Genomic DNA, 23,421 nt, shown 5'->3' with positions numbered 1-23,421 from the left:
TGTCTTAACAGAACTCTTAATATTCAGATATGGGATTTCCTTGCCTAACACTGTAATTTTCTTAGGTTTCTCTCTTAGCTTCCATGTTTGTCTTTTTGCTTTAGTTTTTGGGAATTGACATTTTTGTTCCCTGAATATTTCTTTTTTTGATTAACACCCTGATCTTGTTTCTTTGTTGCCAATCCTCTTATCCCTCTGAAGATATTATTGATAGACGTTTTAATGTTTTTGTCTTCCTGTGTGGGCTGTTTTTTTCTAAGTTATCATTTCCTATTCCTTTTGTGTGTGTCTTGTTTTGATCTCTTGTTTTGATCTCATGTTAAAGGATCTGCTCAACTGTGGTGATCATGTTTAAAGTGTGGAGACTAAGAAGGTGATTGGGAGCTCAGAGCATATAAATGGGCCTTTTTGTGTGTGTGTTTGTGTGAGTTAAATTGTTGAAACAGAGTGAAATACTTGTCTTCTCTGACTCCATCTTGTTCAAGGCTGCTTTGTTCCCATGCCCTTCAGGCTAATAGCTTCTGCTTAGGTTTGCATATAGCCATGCTAATAGAGGAATTCTGCTTGTGACTTGAGTTTCACAAAAACAGTCCCTTACCAGAAGGTCCTCTCCAGAGGAAATAAGGGAAGTAGGTAAAAAAAAAAAAAAAAAAAAAAAAAAAAAAAAGATTGTTTATCAAAGATATGCAGGAACCTCATGACTGGACTCACATCAACTAGCACAATCTTCCTTGGCCCCTGCTGGTGCTCAGATGTCTGCAGTGGTCAGTCACCTCTTGCTTCTCCCATTTCCCCTTCCCTTGACATAAAAGAAACCTGAACTCTGTACTTTCTTACAATGGACTTGAAGTACCACTAGGTCTCCTACTTGGTTTGGCGCCTTCTCAATCAATAAATCTTTCCTTACTCCAAACTCGGACGTTTTGCATTTTGGCCTTTTGAAGCGTTGAGTACACAGACTTTGGACCAGAAACACTGTCAGATAAATCTTTCATAGAAACAGGAATGTATCAAGTGGGTCATCATAGTAGGAAAAAATTTAAAAATGTAAGTTTGTACATGTTGCTTTATTTCCATTAGGAAGCTGGCTTTCCCCACATCAGGCTCAGCAGCTGCACTTGTCCAATGCCCCTCTGCAGATGCAGCCATGGGCACACCTGGCACAAAACATGGACCAACAGGGACAGCAACTCTTCTTGCAGGAAGTGCATTTGTACTCTTCATTTGCCGGAGCCAGTGCAGGTGCAAGAGCCACCAATGGAGCAGAAGCAGTTGGAGTTCATTTCGAGCTGAATGAGGCCGGAAGCCCAAAGCAAGTGGAGAAGAAGTCCTTGGGGTAGTGGAAGGTGTGTTCTGGGGCTTGTTGATTGTGAGCTTACTCATGGGGTGATCTGGCTGGTCTGTCTTACTGGGAAACCCTGATTTCAGTATCTCCAGATCTTTTGTTTACAAGACCCAAACAAGATTCTTCTAATTTCCTGCCTAGATGTTGAAGACCAGGCAGTTAGTGTTCTTGGAGCTGAGTGGAGCAATTGGGCTGGGGTTGTGAGAGAAATTGTTTTATTATTCAGTATGTACATATTTGCTTAATCTTCCTTTTGTTTTACTCTCCCCAAAAGGGAAAATTTACAATCTTTTTCCTAGAAGGGGGATGGTCAGAAGTCCAGTTACTCAAGTGGGGAAGGGGACCTAACTGCTTCTTAAAAAGTTTTAATCAATCCTCCTAATTATAGGACTTCTCTCTTCCCCTTCACTGCCACTTCCAGAGGTGACTGCGGTTATCAGGTCCTGTAACTTTTGGTGATTCTATGGTGCCAATAAAGTTGCTTTCGAGTTTTCCCCATTACTGGTTTTCTAAATCATCTAGTACTTGTCCACTTTTGGGGGGCCTTCCAAAATGTTGCCGTAGTAGCCTCTCCCATTCTCTTCATCCTTATGGACTTACGCTTAAAAATACCAAATGAACCCCAACAGTTTCAGGAGGAAAAAAATGAAGCTACATCTATTCGATCTGACATCTTTCTCCAGAAATTACTATTTGTTTATTCCTGTCATCACTCTAATTTCAGCCACCATCATTGCTCAGCTGATTCACTGCAGCAGCCTGCCAACTGCTCGCCCTACTTCCCGGCTTGCTCTTTCCTTATCTGTTTTATTACATTGAAGTCAGAGTGGACTTTCTACAGAGCAAATGTTATTATTTCTCCACCCTACTTTGACTCCCTTTTGTTCTTAACTTGTAAGATCCTGCATCATCTGGCCTTGATCCACTTTTCATCTCATCTCCCAACTTTCTCCCGGTTGCTCACTGGGCCCCAGCCGTACCCTGACCTATGTTTCTCTTAACACCCAAAGTTGGCATCTCGGGGTATCCCTACATACTGTAACTTTATCTGAAAATGTCTCTTACCACTTCCTCCAACCCCTTCTCCCCAAGCTTTTCCCGTTAATTTCTACTAATTGTCTTTCAGGTATTAACTTTAATTTTTCTTCTTCAGGGAAGCTTTTTGTGTTACTAGGTAGGTCCTCCGTTGATGGTCTGATTGTTGGAAATATTTGCTATTCCTCCCCATAGAAGGGTTATACCTCCCTCCCCTGATGGTATCAATATTCCATATAACACACTTTGGGAAATTCTACATTATACCTTCCATCACACTTTATTATTATGTGTTTAGGTGTCTGTCTTTCTGACAGACAAGGCAATATCCAAGAAGGAAGGGCCCTGTGTCCTTAGATACCATGGTACCCCCACTGTTTAGTATATTGCCTTGCCCACCCTTAGTAATGACAAAGACTCTCTCCTTGGCCAAACTCTAGTATGGCTTCTAGCAGCTTAAGGTCATGTGCCTAGGATGACCCCTTCCCCCTTAAAATGCCTGCCTGAGAAAGCTCTACACAGCCAGAATTTACTGTTCCGGCCAAAACCCGGTGATAGGCATATAGTCCCCTGAGCCCCTTCTAAAAGCAGTTACTTTAGAAAGTTTGCAATTATAAATACTTTCTCTGCCCCTGAGATCTGCATCTTCTGTCACCCAGAACTATGTTCTCAAGGACCAGAGAGCTGTCTCCTCCCAGGCTGGTGGGTACCTTGCTCTGACTTGTACCACTGCCTGTCATAAAGATAAAAGTTTGTTGCTCCTTAAGATAAGTGCCAGTTAACAAACTCAGGTGGCCTAGTCACATGCGGTAACACTCGTTGGCACCCTTGCGTACCTTTGCCTTAGCACAGTCTTTAAAAAGTTTCTCGTCTTTCGTTTTGCTTAGTTCATGTTGTATCCTCTTCCTATTGCAATAGTACTGAACAAAATGTATCCTTAATGCTTTAATTAGTACCTGGCATTATCTGACAGTAAGCACACTAAATAGTTATTGAATTAAGTAATAAACAGGTTCTATATGGGTGTGAACAGCTGTGGGGGGTGTGTGTCATAATTTCAAAACTTCTTTTGAGGTCTCATATCTGCCTCTCCCACTTTGCAAGAAGGTGCTTACCTGTTATTTTTTCTTTCATAATCTCTAAATGAAAAATGACAATTAGACCCACATTATCCACAGTGCATTTTGAGACTGAACTAGTCAGATTCTTGCAGACAGATATAGAGAGGTATTTAAAACGTCACATCCCTAAATTTCAATTAACCTGGTTTCTCTTTCAAACAATTTTTTTTTCATTTATGGCTTTAAAGCTTAAAAAGTTTTACCATTTCTTCTCTGGGCCAACGACAAGAGTTCAATTCAGTCCAGAAAGACATATAGATGCTAGAGTGGGTGAGTTTGTCTAGGCTTTGGCTGCATGTGGCCCCCACACCTCTGTCTGTGGGCAGCACTCTGCTACCCGCTCCTGCGGGCTTCCGCCAGTCCACCAAAATCTTTGCAGGTAAAAGCTCTGTCCGCACTGTTAGGAAGCCCAGAGCGCCCTCGCAATCCGCGACTTTCAACTCGTTCCTTGATTCAGAACCAGGAGGACTTCCTCTCCCACGTTCCTGCCCGAGCCTCCGCCTCCGACTCCGCTTCCAGCCGTGCCTGGGAAGCGGCTGCGAGTGTCACGTGCTAGGACTCGGGCGTGAAGCTGGCGCCGCCATGTTGATTTCAGGCGGCGCCGACAGGGACGGGGAGAGGGCCGCCGAGCGGCTGCCCCGAGTTCCGGCCCTTGTGCGCAAGTGCGGAAGTGTGCTGGCCCCGAGTGTGACTGGTTTCCGTCAGGTGGTGCGGCTCCGGCTTCCCCGAGACGTGTAACGGACGGTGGGCCGCAACCATGGCTGAGAGGAAACCAAACGGTGGCGGCGGTGCCACCTCCATCTCCTCGTCGGGCACTAATTTACTCTTCTCATCCTCGGCCACGGAGTTCAGCTTCAATGTGCCGTTCATCCCAGTCACCCAAGCCGCCGCTGCCTCGGCCTCCTTGCTGCTGCCCGGAGGTAGTTGGTGGGGCCAGTGTTTGCGGGGAGGCGGGCGGGGGGGCGGGGGTGACGAGGGTAGGACTGCAGGTTTTTCTTCTGCCTTGATCCGACCCTCTGGGTAGATTGCTAGAGCGGTCTGTGGCCACGTTTGAGTGGCCTGGGTGCTTTGGGATCTTGGAGGCAGGGACCAGGATATAAGGCTTGCTCTTCGTTGAAGGACCCTTCTGTTCCTCGTGCTGGACACTGCTGCGCGGACATCCCACAAGTTTTTGTTGAACACTTACTGGTGTTCCAGGTACTTGCAGAGAATGCAGATAAATTAGGCAGTGATCCCTCTTCTAAAACACAGTAGGATGTCTCCTAGGATATAATGGGATCTCTCCTAGGATAGACATGTAATATTTGCAAAGTAGAGGTACATAATGCAATTCTTATCTTTGGACGGTGCATTGTTTCCTCTAAGAAGCTGTTCCTTGTTCTCTTAGGTTCCCACTCCTATGTGCACCATAGCTCCTTGTTCATATATTTGTTATTATAGGGCGATTGCTTTTTAACGATAGTGTGGCATAACCCAGAGCATGGTGTTTAGAATCTGGAACAGTGTTCCAGCCCTGGTCCTGCCAGCGACTTGCTGTGTGACCTCAAGCATGCTGCTTTACCTCTCTGTGCTTCAGTTTCCATATATGTGCAGCCTCATAGGGCTGTAATGAGAAGTGAATTAATTTTTGTAAAGCAGTACGGTGCTTTATATAACGGCACAAAGTGTTATATACATGTTTATGAAATAAACACATCTGCCTCTCTGTTTTGACTGTGGGCTTCTTGAGGTTGGTAGCTGTGACTTATTTACCTTTTTATTTCTAGGATCTTTAGTGTCTAGCACACAGCTGCTCAGTAAATGCTGAATATTTTTCCATTGAATAATTTATTCTTGCTTGTAGGACTAAGGAAAGTTTCATAGAGAAGTGAAGAAAGGCAAACTGGAGGCCATTGTATGTGCAGACTTCCTTTCCCTTCTGTTATGTTTTTTGGTGTGTACACCTGACATGTACACACATATTTGTTTATCTTATCCCACTAGAATATAAGCTCCATGAGAGCAGGAACTTCTACCCAGAACAGTGTCTGGCGTGCTGTAGACCAGTTATTCAGTACATACTTGCTGAATTGAAAGGATGAAGTCAGGAATATGTATCTCATTTTGACAGTGAGCACTGCCATTTGTAGTGAAGGACCAACATGGCTGGAGCAGGGTGCTGTGGAGGTTGCAGGAATAAATAAGGTCACACATGCAGCTTTCCTGTCACCTCCTGCTTCACAAATGTTTGGTGCATGCCCAGCGTCCTTGCTATACAGCATTTGGTGTGTGTGTGCCACTGTCAGTCGATGCTAATAAGCATTTTCATTGTTGACTACAGGATAACTATACCTTTCTTATTTTTATTTTATTTTTTAAAATTTTTTGAGGAATATTGGGGAACAGTGTGTTTCTCCAGGGCCCATCAGCTCCAAGTCGTTGTCCTTCAATCTAGTTGTGGAGGGCGCAGCTCACATGAGAATCGAATCAGCAACCATGTTGTTTACAGCTCACGCTCTAACCAACTGCGCCATCAGGCCATCCCGAGGAGATAGCTTATTTTTTAGCGAGAAAAGTAATAGTGTTAGAGCTAAAATTCTGTAACAATTATTTTTCCGCGTCTAGAAAAGATTTGACCGTTTGAAACCCATTCAGAGAATTTCCAGAGACAAAAGAAGAGCCTGTCTCACTGGAAGCAATAGTTAGTCATTTCAGTGAAAGAGACATGTAGGAAGCAATTTCATTCATTCAACTGACCTGGGTTGGGCAGCTTGTATTTGCCAGGCCCTAGTCCCGAAGAGCAGATAGCGTTGCCCTCAATGACTGCACAGTATACACACACACACACTACTCAGCTGTGCAAGCAGTTGTGATGCAGGGTTATAAAGCTAGGGAGACGGATTGATAGGCTGCTGTGAAAGCTGTGGGTTTCAGGCTGGCGGACCTGGAAGAGGACGTCGCTCTGGCCTTCAGGGCCTCACAGAGAAGGTGATTCTTGAGCTCAGTGTTGAAGGGTACACAGAAATTAGGGTGTCTTGAGATAGGCATCTGTAAAAGTCTGAGGTCTGAGAAACCTACAGATTTGGTGGTAGGTGCTCACATTCCCCCTCCCCTCTCTTCCTCTCCCCTTCTCTCTCTGTCTGTCCCCCTTCTCCCCTCCCTCAGTAGGTCATTGTGACCAGAGTGTGTGCAGGGGAGTGGCTTGAGTGGTCAGGTCACCAAGGGCCTCAAATAACGTACTGAGAAGTTTGTAGTTATCCTATGGTGGGTGGGGGAGGCTTTGAAGGATTTTAAACAAGGCAGTGAAATTAGAAGTGTGTTTCGGAAAGACCCGGGTTTTCTGAGATCGCACTGGAGTAAACGCCGACGGTAGCCGGAGCGGTCAGTCTGGATGCCATTGTGAGTCAGGCAGGAGTGACTGCCACTCTAGCCCTAGTCAGCTACGCTGGGCGTGAAGAGCAGCGACCAAATGTGAGATTTTTTGGCAATAAAATTGTTGGGACTTAGTGACTCACTGGAGCCCAGACTATCTCTGCTCTGTCAGCACAGAGTTCCCCTCGCCTCATTCAGTTTTAGCCCCAAGACCTAGCTCTGTGCCTGGCATATGATGGGTACTGCGTATATATTTCTTTTTTTTTTTTTTTTTTTGGTATTTTATTGTGTACATGTTTCTTGAAGGAAGATCTGAGTGACTAAGTGAAGGGTATGAGAGAGAGGGAGGAGTCTGAGGAGTGAGGTTTCTGGTTTGAGCGGATGGACGGATGTTGTAAACATCTGTTGAGAGTCAGGTGTGGTAAAAGGAGCACGTGGAGGGGGACAGAGCAGATGGTAAAGTCCCTTACTAAGTTGGAGGTATATGTGACTGAACCTGCGAAAAGTATTGAGGAAGCGGTTGGAAAATGGGTACTGGCACTGATGAGAAGAGCCTTGGTTTGAGACAGAATTGGGGGTGTCACAAGTATACAGGTAGGTGTCTCGATGCCAAATGTGTCCTCATGTGATTAGAAAGGGCCTCTGAGGTGAGGCTGGCATCATGTTGAGATGAGTATTTCATTGGGAATTGATGATAATCAGAAAAAAATAAACTTGGATCAGGTTGGTCCCCAAGTTGTCTTAAAGGATAAAAGATACCAGAGGTTTTTCCCCATGCTTTTAGTTGTTGAGAGAGGAACTAAGAAATACAGATGAGTCTGAGTGAGGTTTACATGACTGAAAAGAGAGGGTGCAAACAAAGTAGAATGATGCAAGCAGACAAAGGGCCTTGTGTAGGAGGTGATATTCTGTTTTTAGTTACAAAGAAACAACTTAGAGGAGTAATTTGAATAGTGGATTATTTTAGTTAAATTGATGAAATATAACGGGAGCAACCTAGAAACGCAAGCCAGAGTCTCTGCAAGCCTATCGGCCCCCTTCAGCCGGTCAAGATGGAGCCGAGAGCTTGAAAGAAGACTCTCTTTGGCAGGTCTCCAGGGCAGGGACCACAGTGTACCTGTGTGCTGGGAATGGGTCCACCCTCCAATCTGCTCCCCGCCTTCAGCACTAGGAGATAAGGGAATGAGACTGGAGAAGGAAAAGATTAGGAGGAGGAAAACGAAAGTTACAAGCTAAGAGCTTGTGAAAGTTTAGTTAGGAAAGTAGACTGGACTTTTGAGGCCACGGAGAGGGAAAATGCGTTTATTTTACAACTTGGTAACAGAAGAGAAGATAAATAGTTTGGTGCTGATAATACCTGCAGTGAAGATCAAGTTGGACAAAGGGAAGGGGGAGAGTTTCCCTTGCTTAGAAAATGACTTTTCTTGTGATTTGGCATTCTTTAATGACAAATTATCTGGTTGTGATGCTGTGTGATTTTAGGCATGGCGATTCACGGTTGACCCACTTTGCCTTGTGAATACAAATACCCCATGGTCATTTGTACAATGAGTGCTTTGTAGGTAAGAGCCCTGACGCATCCCTTCTCAACAGAGTTAATATCTGTGCTTTAGTTTCTTGTCGTTACTGTACAAAAAAATTATGTGTATTTGGATAGGGGAATAATATTTGATTTTGTCCCAGGAAAAAAGAGCATTCAAAAGAGTAAGTAGAAATAGTAGGTATAGATTTTTTTCTATTTTTAAAAACTTTAAAAATAATGTATAATTTATATATACAAAATAAATAACACATAACTATTTTAAAAAGTATGGAAACGTATGTATCAAACTTTTAGTGTTAACAGGGATTGTCTCTGGGAGGTGGGCTTATGAATGAATTATAATTTCTTCCTTCTTTCGTTGTTTCTTATTCATATGTTCTAGTTTTTCATTTCATAAAAAATTTTTCAAAGAAAAAAAATGTTTTTCGTTTCTTTCTGTAATGCAGAAATGTAGGTTTGACCAACAGCAGAAGAGGCACAGGGCTAGACGTGCTGTGCAGAATCATAGCTACAGAACGATAGCGGACCTTTTCAACCCTTTGCTCTCCTGTCTGTTTCAGAGGATTCCACGGATGTTGGTGAGGAGGACAGCTTCCTCGGTCAGACTTCTGCTCACACGTCCACCCCACAGACCTTTAGTTATTTCTCTCAGGTATCAAGCAGTAGTGACCCTTTTGGGACTATTGGACAGTCACCGGTAACAACTACAGCTGCATCGGCTGGGCAGTCGGCGTTCTCCAAGCCCCCAGCTGCTCCCCCCTTTACAACCGGATCCCAAGATGTTCTGAATGCGTTTCCACCATCCATTTCGAAGGCTCAGTATGGTGCTCCACCTTCCTCACAGATGGGAATAAATACTTACCTGCCTTCTCAGCCAAGTAGTCTCTCTCCTTCGAATTTTGGGAGCCCACCCCAACAAGGGTACAATCCCTACCGCCATACTCCTGTCAGCAGCAGAGCTAATCCGTATATTACACCACCACAGCTGCAGCAGTGCCAAGCACCCGGCCAGCCTGCCCACCCCTCACCCTCTGCACCCCCAGTTCAGACGTACCAGATGCCTCCAGGACCTTTGCCACCCACGGTACGGAGAGATGCTTTTATGTCCTAACTGTTCACTTTAGTTTTTAATCTCTCTCACTCACTTAACTTGTGTTTTTAAAAGCACTGTGCTTTTTATAATTAATATGATGACAAATTATTTTCAGAGGATATTTTTTGTAAGCTATATGCTTTGAAGTAAAGATTCTTTTAAAGGTGGCTCATTGAATAGTTCACATTTTAGTTTATATTATCTATATACTGAAGTAGTAATTGATTTTAATGAGTTAACTTATGCCAGTGTTTCCAGATTTTAGTGTAAGACAGCATTAATAAATGTGATCTAAAGACATGTGAGAGTTGAAGCAATTACTTACAGATTACAGCTGCTCATTTTTAAATTATACTATTGAATCAAAACACTCGCTTACAGGGACTAAAGTTGATTACTCCAGTAATGTAATTTCTTTTATTTACATTTATGGGGTTTGGATCTAGACAGTTAAAGTTGGTCTCAGGCGAGTAATGAAATGACATTTGCTTTGGGTAAATTTTATGAAATTCCTTTATGCTTTTTCCCCAACTAATTATTCAACTGACTTCCAAAGGAAAGTCAACTAAATCCAAAAACGGAAATGATTAAAAGAAAGAATTAAGAACCCGATCTGGAGTGGCAGAGAGAGCGGTATAATAATCAGAGTGTAAGCTACCTTGACTCTTGGGGATAGAGAATGGGCTTCCTTTCATTTAATTTAAGTCATACCAATGCACAGCCTCTTGGTAGTGGGTCTGAAGCATGTACAAAACTGTTCCTTTCAATAAGAACGACGGTCTTCACGTTTTTGTTCCCTGCAGATTCCTCCTCCAGGGCAGGTGGGCTTGTCCCCTCCAGCACAGCAGCAGCCACTTGCTAGACCTGTGGGTCCCTCTGTGCAGGGCCAGCCTCCTTTCATGTTTCCAAACCAATATGAGCCTGTTCAGCCCCACTGGTTTTACTGCAAGGAGGTAGAATGCAAACAACTATGGATGCCTTTCAGTGTGTTTGACTCTTTGAATCTTGAAGAAGTCTATAATTCAGGTAAGCACTGATCATGCATCATTTATATCTGATTTTAGGAAGAGTATTTATGTATGGCTTACTTTTTGTGAAATGTCAGGTTTCTTAATCTGTGTGGGTCCCACCAGACTCTGTACCTTAAGATGGTGATGTTAACATAAGCCCTGAGTTGTTTGAGCAAGGTACTTGAAGAAGTGTTTTAGTAATTTTGTCACTTGTTTAATTTAAAGGTATTTTAAATCAGAGAAATAGAGTAGTTCATATAATCCAGGTGTCAGATTTTCTTTTTTTTGGGGGGTGGTCAGTTTTCTTGTTTATATATTCATTTGTAGCTGTAGGGCGTTTCTAAAGCATTTTCCATGGAACTCTTATTCCTGAAGATGCTGTGAAAAAAGTTTTCCGTGGTCAGGTGAGTTTTGGAAATGCTGTAACTGTCCCCTTTTTGAGTAGACAGTGCACAGGAGTGTGTTAAGGCTCTGAGAAGTTCTCGCGGTATGGAAATATGTTTCTTTGTTTATCCTGATGGTATCTCATCGTGGAACTTAAAAATTACCTTTTAATACTCTTTAGAAATATACTTCATAGAGCATTGTTGCTTTGATTTAAAAAAAATCCACCAGTTATTTGAATATTTTGTGATTATGCTTTAAAATTTCCCCATGGCTGTTTCTTCTTCACTTTAAGAATCATAATTTTGATCAGTATAGATTAATCTTAAACTTTTATTTTTAAACAAAAATGAGCTTAGTTCTTTGTCTTTCAGGATCAGCCAGTCACTGTGTTCACTTAGTACTGTTAAATGTGCTTTGTAACTGTTGGGTTAAAATGTGGACTTTGTGCTTCAGTCCAGCCAGACCCTGAGAGTGTGGTTCTAGGCACAGATGGAGGTCGCTATGATGTTTACCTCTACGACCGAAGAAGGAAAGCCGTGTACTGGGAAGAGGAGCCAGCCGAAGTGAGACGCTGCACTTGGTTTTACAAAGGGGACACGGATAGCAGATTTATTCCCTATACAGAGGAGTTCAGTGAAAAGCTAGAGGTACGTGGGCTTTATTCCTTTAGGCTTTTCTTTAAAAAACACAGGCCCTGTGCATGTTGGAGCTTCATGTAACACCAGTCACAGTGGAGTAGGATTCATTACAGGAGAGCCTGCCTTGATCCTCTGCTATTTAAGTGGTGCTATCAGTTATGAAGGCCGCAGTGTCTAACGGTAGAATGTTTCAGGGGTGCATCACAAATCTAATAAGGTACTTTTATCAAACCTTCAAAAGAACTTAGGCTGCTGGGGTCTCTTGACGACAACACATGCCAAGCATATGGATGCTTTTCAAATTAATTTTCGGTAAAAGCGGTGAAATTATCCTCTGATTTATTAAAACAAATACAAAGCAGAATAGGGACAAATAGGATGAGACTTATTAAAACTGGTGATTAATGTTTTATATACTTGTGTTAATTTCTTGAGATAATTTTACTTGATTGTTAAATATTAAATATTTGAAATGAATTCAACAGCATGAGTTTTAGAACATTTTAGTTACTGTTTTTTAATGTAGGAGTTATCAAAACGTGTGTAACCAACAGTAACATTAAACTTTAAAACAACACGAATACTAACATTAAAGAGGGTCTCTAAAATGCTTGTTTGCCCTAAATTCATATTTTGCATAGTAGCTTCAAGCAAGAAGTTGGCCTTATGTTCTGTTTAGGAGCTCACAGTCAAGTCGCAGTTTCTAAGAACCTATCAGTGATGCTAAGTAGGACTTACTGTACAAATTAATAACATTTCTTTATAATAGGAACAACCAATTAGAAACCATAATAAAAAAGAAGGTAATGTTTATAGGACTACCAAAACTACAGGCTAAGTAGGAAAAAAGTCCAACAAGAGATACATATGAACTTTATGGAGAAAAACTACAAAATAGCATTGAAGTACGTAAAAGATGATCTCAAGGAAATGGAGCTAAATATTATGTTCGTAGATGCAGTTTCAATATAATAAAGATGTCAGTCCTTCTCAAATTATTTTATAAATTTTATATAATCCCAATCAAAAATCACATCAGAGTTTTTTAGGTGAAATTTGCAAACTGCCCCTAAATTTTACGTGGAAGGTTAAAGTGTCAAGAATAACCAAGACCATTTTGGAGAATGATATGTAGAAACTTGCTCTACTAGACAAGATTGATTTTAAACCTATCAATCGAAAGGGAATATGTAGAAGTGAAAATAATTCTTAAGATAGTGAAACTTCTTTCTTTAAACATTTTTGTTTGTTACCTTTTAAAAATTATAAATAAATATATTTTAAAAATTTAAAACACAGTAAAGAAGAGGGGCAGATGGATAGATGCTGATGGAGAGGAATTGTTACTGTTGTTCTGGAGACAAAAAGAAATGCTTCTATTTTGACATGATCCTGAAATAATCTCTGTTACTAATTAAAAAAAGTCTTTGGATAGTGGGTATACCAGAGGTTCCCCCTTACCTCGTCTTGAGTTTTTCAAGAGACCTTCAGACGTTTGCCTTATAGAAAGCAGAATAGTGTATGTGGAGGAAGAGTAAGAAAATGGTTGAGCAGTCAAATCTTTGGTGTCAAAGTTGTGGCGGGAGTGAACTGCAGTTCAGTCTTCGCTACTTACCATGTATAATCTTGTGCAACTGTGAACTTAAAATGTCTGCTAGGGGTTGAATTGTGTCCCACTCCATCCCTCCCCTCTCCCCTGAAAAAAAAATACATTGAAGTCCTAATATCCAGTAGCTCAGAATATGACTTTGTTTGGAAAAAGGGTCGTTGTAGATATAATTATTTAAGATGAGATCATAGTAGAGTTGGGGGGGGCCCTGATCTAATATGACTGGTGTCCTTACGGCCATAGGGAGAATGCAGTGTGAAAATAGAGGATTGGCGTGGTGCCTCCATAAGCCAGTGAACGCTAAAGATTGCCCTCAAACTAGCAGGAGTCAGGAAGAGGCCAGGAAGGTGTTCCCTATAGGTTTCAGAGGGAACGTGGCCTGGCTGACACCTTGATTTCAGATTTCTAGTCTCCAGAACAGTAAAAAAATAAATTTCTGAGTTTTTTCAGCCACTCAGTTTGTGGTACTTTGTCATGGCAGCTCTGGGAAACTAACAGACAAGACTGTCTAACTCTTGGTTTTTGCCTCTATGTAATGGGGATAATATTATTATTTAGGAATGATTGAGAGTAATTAATTAAATGAGGTCATATACGTAAAGTGGTAAGTACGGTGACCAATTAGTACAAGAGAGCTGCTATTCCTGTTATTTTTATTACCATGATAGTTACAATTTTCTCCCACACTTTCTCATAACATGGTACAGCTTTGTCATAAGGGGTTACATGTTGTTTCCATTACTGTAGGCTGAATATAAAAGAGCTGTAACCACGAATCAGTGGCACCGCAGATTAGAGTTTCCAAGTGGAGAGACAATCGTTATGCACAATCCAAAGGTAATGACACTGTTTAAGACATTAAAGTGTTTACGTTCATTTAGATAATTATTTTGCTGAATATGTTTGGTAAATGTTTAATTTCTGCAGTAATTAAACAGTTTAAAAGTAAGTGCATTGCTTTTAAGTTTACTATAGCTTGTATTGATCGTAGAAACAAAAATGAAATTTAAATTTGTCTCATGAAGTTTCTGTTTATGGCATCATGTTAGCTGAAGCTTAGTATAAACCATAAGTTGCTTGATAAATTTTTGCACTTGATCAGGGGTCAGCTGACTTTTTCTGAAAAGGGTTAGAGGTTAAGTATTTAAGGCCTTATATGCCATGTGGTCTTTGTTGCAGCTGTCAAACACTGCCTTTGTAGCCTGGCTATTTTCAGTAAAACTTTGTCAAATCAAGTGTGGGGCCCGATTTGGCCTACAGGCTGTGCCGTTTGCCCCCGCTGCCCTTGATGTTGTTTTGTTTCAACCTTTGAAATGTAAAATATGTTCTTCCTCTTTTTATTTTGATTGTTTTCAGAAACTTTTTTTTTTTTAAGATATTGATTAGTGACATTTGCATACTTTCATTTACCATCATTAATCTCTCTAAGCTCCAGGTTCCTCACCTGCAGTAAGATTTACCTCCCAGAGCCATATTTTAAATGAAGTGGGATGATTTATGCAAAAGCATCTAGCATAGTGCTTGGCATACAGTAGTTTCTCAGAATATAAGCTATTTATTTATCACAGAAAAGTATAAAAACAAAAATGACCTATATTCTCACCACCTCTGTAGTCGTTATTGATACTAAAATAAGTAAAAATCATTTATACATCAACAAAATTTAAACAGCATAAAAAGGTATCAAAAAAATAAAATCCTTTTACCTCTGCATTTCCTGTTTCTCCTCTTTTGATGGTAACCACTCTTATCCTTTTGTCGTTTTAATTGTTTTTTAACCTTTTGTTTTGTATACAAACAAAAAATGTACATATCATCTTGCATGTATTCATTTTTTTTTAAAGAAAAATTTTCATATGACATCAGGTGTAATTTAATACAGTTGATTTAACAGAACACATCTTTCTAAAAAGTGATGGGTCAATCAGTTTTAGGCATTGAAAATGAACTTGTAAATAGACTCCTCTGTTACTGTTGCAGGTAAGTTTCCTTAATTTCTTATGTGTAAACTTGGATGTTTATGTTACGTTTCTGTAACAGTAGATCAAGTTACACTATTTCTGATATAGTTGTTATTATTGAAATACTTTATTTGGCCTGTAGTGGAAATGAATTTGGAGGTGAGCTCTGTCCTAATCCTGTTGTGTCTTGAAGGTCATTGTTCAGTTCCAGCCTTCGTCAGTGCCAGATGAATGGGGAACCACACAAGATGGACAGACAAGGCCCAGGGTTGTAAAACGCGGAATTGATGACAACCTTGATGAAATTCCTGATGGTGTGTATAATTTGTTTAGGACCGAGGTCGTTTCTAGACTTCCCTAGTTTAACATCATTCTTTAGAATGATGAGAAAAAGAAACAATTATTAGGATTACCTGCCAAAACATGCAGAAATTAGACCGATTTGCACATATCTTGTTAAAAATTTTATTATTGTTTTGCCTGTTTATTTTTTAATTTAGAATTCTGTGAAGATATACAAACCACGTAGTATAGATTCTAAAATATATATTGTTGTAAAGAAACACTGCTGGTTGAAACTAGACATTTGTCAGTGTTTTGGGGCTTGTTTTGTCATGTCTCATCTAGTTTGTATTACTCTAGTGCAGGAATGGCAAACTTATTCTGTAAAGGCCAAATAGTAAATATTTTAGGCCTTGTGGGCTTATGGACTCTGTTGCATCTGCTCACTCTGCCCGTGTAGTGTGAAAGCAGCTGTAGACAGTATGTAAAGGAATGCGCATCGCTGTGTTTCAGTAAAACTATAAAAAACAGGCAGTGAACAGGATTTGGCCCATGAGCCGTGGTGTGCTAGCCCTTCCTCCAGTGGCTGTGCTTTGCTTTCTCCTGTTACACTTTGAAAGTATGTATTTTATTTTAACAATTACATACCTCATTTATTTCATTGTCTTATGAAATTACAAAATGATTGTCGTCATATTATGAATGTGAATGAAATAACCACAGTAGAATAGTAGATTTCACTTGGAGATGTTCCTATATATGGTATAGGTGAATCTTACAAATCAAAGAGAAGGATTTGGGGAAAAGATTTGACGTTTTATGTTGACAAATTGCTTCTCCATGGGAGGTTTAATTCCCTGGGGAGTTCTGAAGAACTCACAAGGTTATGGACCCTCTCTAGGTCCCAGACTGCCGGGCATCTGTTCAGATAGGCTCTGGGATCAGAGTCGGCCGGCGTCCTCCACTCCTCTGTTCACTGTTCCATGCCAAGACCGCCTTTGCGCTTTATTCTCCTATTTTCATAGAGGGTACTGAGGCCTATCAGGTTGGAAGGGTCGTGAATTTCTTTGGCAAGTTTGGGATAACAAAAGGGATATCTAGACTATTGCTATTTAATTAGGAAAACCCAAGCAGATATCCAACTCGTGTGTGTGTGTGTGTGTGTGTGTGTGTGTGTGTGTGTGTATGTGTGTGTGTGTGTTTCTTTTGTAGGGGAAATGCCTCAGGTTGACCATTTGGTGTTCATGGTACATGGCATTGGACCGGTGTGTGACTTGCGCTTCAGAAGCATTATTGAGTGTGGTAAGTGGTAGTCATTTTATTTCATGGAATGCTTTGAGAACTAGTAGAAAGATTTTAAAATGTTCATTTTTAAGATAGTTTCCAGCTGTATACCACTGACTGAGAGACTGGAAGAGGAAATTTAAGTGATCCCTGGGAATTAGTAATTTCTACTTGATTTGTTCTTATGACATATAGAACGCATAAACTTCTAGACTGTGAGGAATTAGATGGGGTCTTGGGACTCATTTAACCTTTCTGACAACCTCTGCCTGAGCACTTCCAGCAACTAGGAACACCTGTATATTGAACTGATTTCAGTGAAATAGCTGTGAGAAGTTGTTTCATGAAAGTATGAATCTGCCTGGTTTATATAAATTTTTGAAGTTTTATTTTTATGTCTGTGTAATAGTTGATACTTAGTGAATACTTGGTATGTGCCAAGTATCTTGCATGTATTGTGTCATTTAACCCTCACGACAAAGCCATGGGGGATAGGTGCTGCCACTGTCATCCCCACCCTTAAGGGAGGAACCAAGTGAGGCCCAGAGGGCACAGTCAGCCTCTCCCATATCGCGGTCTGTCGGAGCAGGTTGCTTGGAGTCCAGAGTCTGTACCCTCAGTGCTAGTTAGACTAATGGTTTTCAGTCATTTATATGTTCCTCTAAAATAATGAAAAGTTTAAAAGAACTTTCTAAATGTTAGGTTTATTATTTTGGGGCTAAATCCTTACTTTTTTTTCTTGAAGAGTTTGTGTTATTAAGAATACTGGCATAGTTGAGGTAATTGCTAACTACTTATCAAGCTAGGAAAATTTAACTTGTCATTTTCCCTGATTTATTTATTTTTTTTTTAAGTGGATGATTTTAGGGTGGTTTCTCTCAAATTGCTGCAGACACATTTCAAGAAATCTTTAGATGATCGGAAAATAAGCAGAGTGGAGTTCCTTCCAGTTCATTGGCATAGTTCCTTGGGTGGGGATGCCACAGGTGTTGACAGGTTTGTGAATTTTCCTAACTTGTTTTTCATATTAATTAAACGTAGTTTGAAAATTTAAGCCATAGTATGAAGTTTATTATGACTTCAACAAATACATTTTAAAAACTTTAAAAAATATTTTGATTACAGTTGACATATAATGTTATGTTAGTTTCAGGTATTTAAATAGTGCTTAGGTATTTATATAACTTACAAAGTGATCACCCCAATAAGTCTAGTACCCATCTGGCACCATACATTGTTACTACAATATTGTGGACTGTATTCTCTATGCTGAACTTTACATGCCCTTACTTCTTATAACTGGCAATTTAGGGTTTCCAGGCGGGAATTCCCGCCCGCTCTCAGGAATTCTTTTCGCTTTCCCATTCCTGAATCCTGAGATATGAACTGTTTTCCATTCTCCACGATGAATCGTTTCCACAAAGTGATGGCCGATACTACCAACCACCTGGGTTCAAGGACCCAATTTTCCCGATTTCCTGACCAACTTTTCTCAGATTTGGGAACGGGAAAGCGAAAAAAAATTCACGAGAACGGGCGGGAATTCCCGACCAGAAACCCTATGGCAATTTATACATCTTAATTCCTTCCATTTTTTCACCCATTCCCCCAAATCCCCTCGCATCCGGCAACTGTCAAAATATTCTCTGTATCTATGAGTTTGTTTCTGTTTGTTCACATATTTAGATTCTACATATAAGTGAGATCATATGGTAGTTGTCTCTCTCTGACTCATTAATTTCACTTAGCATAATACTGTCCAGGTCCATCCATGTTGTCGCAAATGGCAAGACTTTGTTCTTTTTTATGGCCGAGTAATATCCCATTGTGTATACGTACCACTTCATCTTTATCCATTCATCTATCAACGGAAATTTAGGTTGCTTCCATATCTTGGTTATTGAACAAATGTATTTTTTAACTTTAATTTTATACTTGCTCTGACATGATTAAACACTGGCTGTTAAGTTGATGTGTTGCTTTTCTGTGTGTGTGTGTGCATGTGCATACACATAGTTATGTATGTATTCCTGTTGTAAATATTTAAGAGAATCTAGAAAATCTAAGCTGGTTTTAAAATATTAATCTACAGTGGCTTAGATAAAGGTCTGTCCTGTACATTTTGGGGTAGTTAGCAGCATCCCTGGCCTCTACCCACTAGATCACAGTAGCACGCTCCTCCCCACAACGTGAAAACCAAAAATGTCTCTGGTCACGGCTAGATGTCCCCAGGGCATAAAATCGCCTCCTGGCTGAGAACCACTGACTTAACGAGTGTTAATTTTTATTGGGGAATATTGGGAAACAGTGTGTTTTTCCAGGATCCAGCAGCTCCAAGTCAAGTCGTCGTTTCCAATCTAGTTGTGGAGGGCGCAGCTCACTGGCACATGTGGGGATCGAACCGGCAACCCTGGTGTTATGAGCGCTGTGCTCTTAAGCAACTGAGCCAGCAGACGCCCCAAGGGAGACTCTTTTGACAGGACAATTCTTTGTCATGTCTGACTATTGCGTGTGTATTGTAGGCCATTTTAGTATCCTTGGTCTAAATGCCACTAAATGCCCACAGCACTCACCAGGTACTGGGACAACTGAAAATGCCCACACTCGATTTTGAATGCTCCCTATTGAGAACCACAGATTTAGGTAATTTTTTTTTTTTTGAAGTTTAGGTAATTATGCTGGGACACAGGGCTAATAACATATCTGAATTTTAGTGAATGTCACAAAGTTTCAGGGTACGTGGTTTAATCAAGCTAACCTTCAGTGTTCTGTCCAGACGGGGCCCAGTATGAGGGGGTTTTCCTTCTTTGTGGGTGTTCTTGTGCTTTGCTGTGGCCATTCTTATACCAGGAAAGATTTTCATTCCATGAAGCTCCTTTCTTTCTTTTGCTACTTTCTCTGCTGTCCTTTCTACCCACAATTTTTGTCAGGTATCTTGATTTCCAATAATTTAGAAGAAAAAAAGGGAAGAGTAGGCTTTCTTCTTTAAAAATTAAGATCTTTTCATAGGCCTTACTTTATATGATAACTCTTCAGAGAACCCCAAAATTGATAGTACAGTTATAGGCACAAAGAGCAACTTTTTTGCTTTATCTTGATTTATGTATAACAACTGTCTGCAAAGTCAACTCATAATTAATTAGTCTATGGGAGTTTTTTACTCAGTGCATTTTCAACATTCAAAATCTAAACTTTTAAATCCATAGATTTAAGGTGGCTACTGACTGAGTATATCTTTTTTTCCTTTCTAAACAGGAATGTTAAGAAAATCACTTTACCAAGTATTGGTCGGTTTCGTCACTTTACCAATGAAACCTTGCTAGATATTTTATTTTACAATAGCCCCACCTACTGTCAGACCATTGTGGAAAAAGTGAGAATGGAGGTAAACCGTCTGCACGCACTCTTTCTGAGTCGGAACCCGGAATTCAAAGGAGGGATCTCTGTTGCTGGTCACAGTTTAGGTAAAACTGTCAAATACCCATATTTTAAACACAATTTCTGTTGAGTCGTCACTGCTTTCAGTGTGGGTAATATTGTCGATGCAAGCTTGACAAGTGCAGATTTTAAGTTTTATAAAGGGTGGAAATGAAAGCTTTGAGTTAAGATTCTGCCTTTGCTTTTCACTTTTCATGTTACGTAGGGATGCTTTCCATTTTCATGTATTCTGCTCTTTGGTAAAACAAGGATCTTGATTATCAGATTTTGATTAACATTTAACTTTTGTATGACTTCTGCCCAGGGACTTTGAAAAAAAGGTAGGAGAATGAATGTATTTAGTGTTATAAAAAGCACCTAGTACATTATAAAGCAAAATGCTTGTTTTTTTTAGGTTCTTTAATATTGTTTGACATCCTGTCTAATCAGAAAAATTTGACTTTATCAAAGTCTTCTGGGCCTTTTGCTGTTGCTAATGGAGTTGTGAAGCAGCCACATTTTCAGGAAAAACAGGTATGGCCCAGTTAACGTTTAGATTTGGAGTTGGAGCTGAACAGTTTTCCAGAATCTGAACTGTTTCTGTATATCAAATACACTGAGGTTTACAAGTTTCATGGAATCATACAGCTCGTTGTTATTGTAGGAAATGGGAGCATGAGTGAGTGATTAAATTTATATGCTTTTTCAGAATATATAAAACTATGGACAAGAATAAGGACAAATTACAATTACCAAAAATTATGATTTGTGTATAGAACAGAATTGTTTAGGATTTTCTGTAGATCGGGAGACATTTTATGGGAGTTTTTCTGAGTTTTGTAATGTTTCCCCAACTGTTTTTTAAAGATGCCTGAAGAGCCAAAGCTGACATTGGACGAGTCTTGTGACCTTGATGATGAAAATGAAGAAGTCCTAACTTTGCAAGAAACTCTGGAAGCGCTTAGCCTCTCTGACTATGTTAGCACCTTTGAAAAGGAGAAGATTGATATGGAATCTCTGGTATTAATGATAGTTCGATTTACTTTTGTTTAAAATTGTTTTCTTTTTTCTGTGTATAGATTGAAAATTAAGAATGATTTAAACATTCTTACATCATAATACATTCTAGATAAAGCAGAGACCTAAATGTTTAAAAAATTGAAAAACACAGGAGAAAATTTTTTGCTTTTTAATAATCTGGGAAGGCTTTTCTAAATGTAACGTAAAACCCAGAAGCCATAAAAGAAAAACAATTATATAGCAGGAGATGCCATAAACAACATCTAAAGGCCAATAATAAATTAAGAAGAATATGTGGAACACACATTACAGACAAAGGTCTTATTTCCTTACTAGTCAAACCTTCTACAAATTAGTTACACAAAGACCATCAATACAATAGGAAAATAGGAAAAGAATAAGAACAAATGACGTACAGAAAATAACAAGCAGCCTCTTATATGAAAACTCGTAAGAGAAATGCAAATTAAAAGTGCAATGAGTTTTTTTTTTAACCTGTCAACTTGGCAAAAATAAAGAATTTGATAATATATTGTGTGGCCAGGATGAGGGGAAATAGGCACTGTTACATATTGTTGGTAAGAGTGTGAATTGATAAAACCTGTCTGGAGGGTAGTTTGGCAATATCTTTTAAAATATGAAAAATACATACCCTTTGTCCCAGCATATTCACTGCCAGGAATATTTTCTGTAGAGAAAGAGTCACACAACAATATATAGAAGGTCACTCTCTGCCACAGTGTTTATAATAGCAAAAGCCTTAGATACCCCTTTAGTGTCCACTAGTATGGCACTAGTGAGTCAGTTTCAGTGTAGCCACACAGTGGAGCTGTTGAGTGAATGGCCAGTGTCAGAGATACTGGTGTGAAACGATCTCATACAGTGTTTGCCCGAAAATAAGACCTAGCCGGACAGTCAGCTCTAATGTGTCTTTTGGAGCAAAAATTAGTATAAGACCCGGTATCATTTTATTATAACATAAGACTGGGTCTTTATAGTATAATATAATGTAATATAATATATAATATAATATAATATAATACTGGGTCATATATAATGTAAGACTGGGTCTTACATTAATTTTTGCTCCAAAAGACACATTAGAGCTCATTGTCCAGCTAGGTCTTATTTTTAAAGAAACAGGGTAGATGCATTATGTGAAAAGACCAAAAGTTCAGTCCTGTCTGCACAGAAGGACGCACACACACGTGCGCGTGCGAGGTAAAACATGTAGATGCTGGGTATGCATAAGAGATCTCTCTGGAAGGAGAGTAAATTGCCAGTATTTGCTGCTGAGAGAACCAGTTGATTGGGACAGGAGTGGAGGGAAGAAACTTCATTATATGGTTGACTGTAGCTTTTGAATTTTGTACAACGTGCATGTATTTTCTGTTAAAAAGTTAATAGAATGATTTGGATGTAGAAACCTAAGATTTTATAGCCTAAATTAGTCCATGATTTAAAAACAAAACAATTATCCTCGAAAATAATTGACTGGATCTTTGATTTGATTGCTTTAGATGATATGGTTTCTTTTTGTAATTTATTTTAATTTAAGTTTATCTGTCACGTGACTGATTAATGAATGTGCTTGTTTGTTTTCTTTTAAAGCTTATGTGTACTGTTGATGACCTGAAGGAAATGGGGATACCTCTGGGACCCAGAAAGAAGATAGCTAACTTCGTTAAACATAAAGCAGTCAAACTGGTAAGGATGATTCCTGCCCCTAAAAGAAAACAAAACTCATCTGTGACTAGCCCGCTTAACATTGTGGAAGTTTGCATTAATACCATCATGGTGAGGCCAGCTGTATACTCCCTGCCCCCGGACACGTTAGTGGAGGTGATGGAAGCCCAGACTTTGGAGTCAGCCAGAACTGGATTTAAATTCCAGTTAGGGTAACTGGCCACCTGGTTTTCTCAGGACTGAGAGATTCCCGGACGAAGAACTTTCAGTTTTAAAATGAGAATTTCCTAGTGCGAAAACTAGGCAAGTCCTGGACACATAGGTCACTTGATCACCCCAATTCCCAGTTCACCCACTTATTAACTACATATGTGTCAGCAATTGGCTTAACTTCTCTGATCCTTGGTTTCTTTCATTTCTAAAACGGGAGTGCCAGTACCTTCTTTATAGGATGAGAGTGAGAATGAGGTAATGTACGTGAAGATTCGCACGCAGTAAATGTTGGCTTATGTTCTCTCCACTCTTCCCCTTCTTGAGATAGGAACACACACACGCACACACACCTCATTACATAATAACCAAAAGGCAAAACTTCTGTATAAGACAAAGCACCAACAGCAATAACTAAAAAGCATTTAA

General features: G+C 39.9%; 1 protein-coding gene and 1 pseudogene across 2 annotated transcripts in view; one reads left to right on the top strand and one right to left on the bottom strand.

The window, feature by feature from the left end:
• Nucleotides 1-954: 954 nt before the first annotated feature.
• Nucleotides 955-1,283, bottom strand: LOC141572885 (metallothionein-1 pseudogene; annotated as a pseudogene).
• Nucleotides 1,284-4,166: 2,883 nt separating this feature from the next.
• Nucleotides 4,167-23,421, top strand: part of SEC23IP (SEC23 interacting protein) — a 40,589-nt gene continuing 21,334 nt past the window's right edge. For both annotated transcript variants that reach the window (XM_019725302.3, XM_019725303.3), the window contains exons 1-12: nt 4,167-4,421; nt 8,956-9,479; nt 10,292-10,514; nt 11,339-11,532; nt 13,880-13,969; nt 15,287-15,407; nt 16,588-16,677; nt 17,514-17,655; nt 19,915-20,123; nt 20,492-20,610; nt 20,944-21,096; nt 22,708-22,803. In XM_019725302.3, the coding sequence (XP_019580861.3) occupies nt 4,259-4,421; nt 8,956-9,479; nt 10,292-10,514; nt 11,339-11,532; nt 13,880-13,969; nt 15,287-15,407; nt 16,588-16,677; nt 17,514-17,655; nt 19,915-20,123; nt 20,492-20,610; nt 20,944-21,096; nt 22,708-22,803 (2,124 nt within the window). In that variant the 5' untranslated portion in view covers nt 4,167-4,258. The remainder of the gene's footprint in view (nt 4,422-8,955; nt 9,480-10,291; nt 10,515-11,338; nt 11,533-13,879; nt 13,970-15,286; nt 15,408-16,587; nt 16,678-17,513; nt 17,656-19,914; nt 20,124-20,491; nt 20,611-20,943; nt 21,097-22,707; nt 22,804-23,421) is intronic.

The sequence above is a fragment of the Rhinolophus sinicus genome, chromosome 15 (assembly GCF_057876585.1).
Source record: "Rhinolophus sinicus isolate RSI-liver-muscle chromosome 15, RSI-T2T, whole genome shotgun sequence".
In the NCBI taxonomy this organism is placed as follows: Eukaryota; Metazoa; Chordata; class Mammalia; order Chiroptera; family Rhinolophidae; genus Rhinolophus; species Rhinolophus sinicus.
Note: the sequence above shows the minus strand (reverse complement) of the source record. Positions and strands in the feature narration are given on the sequence as shown.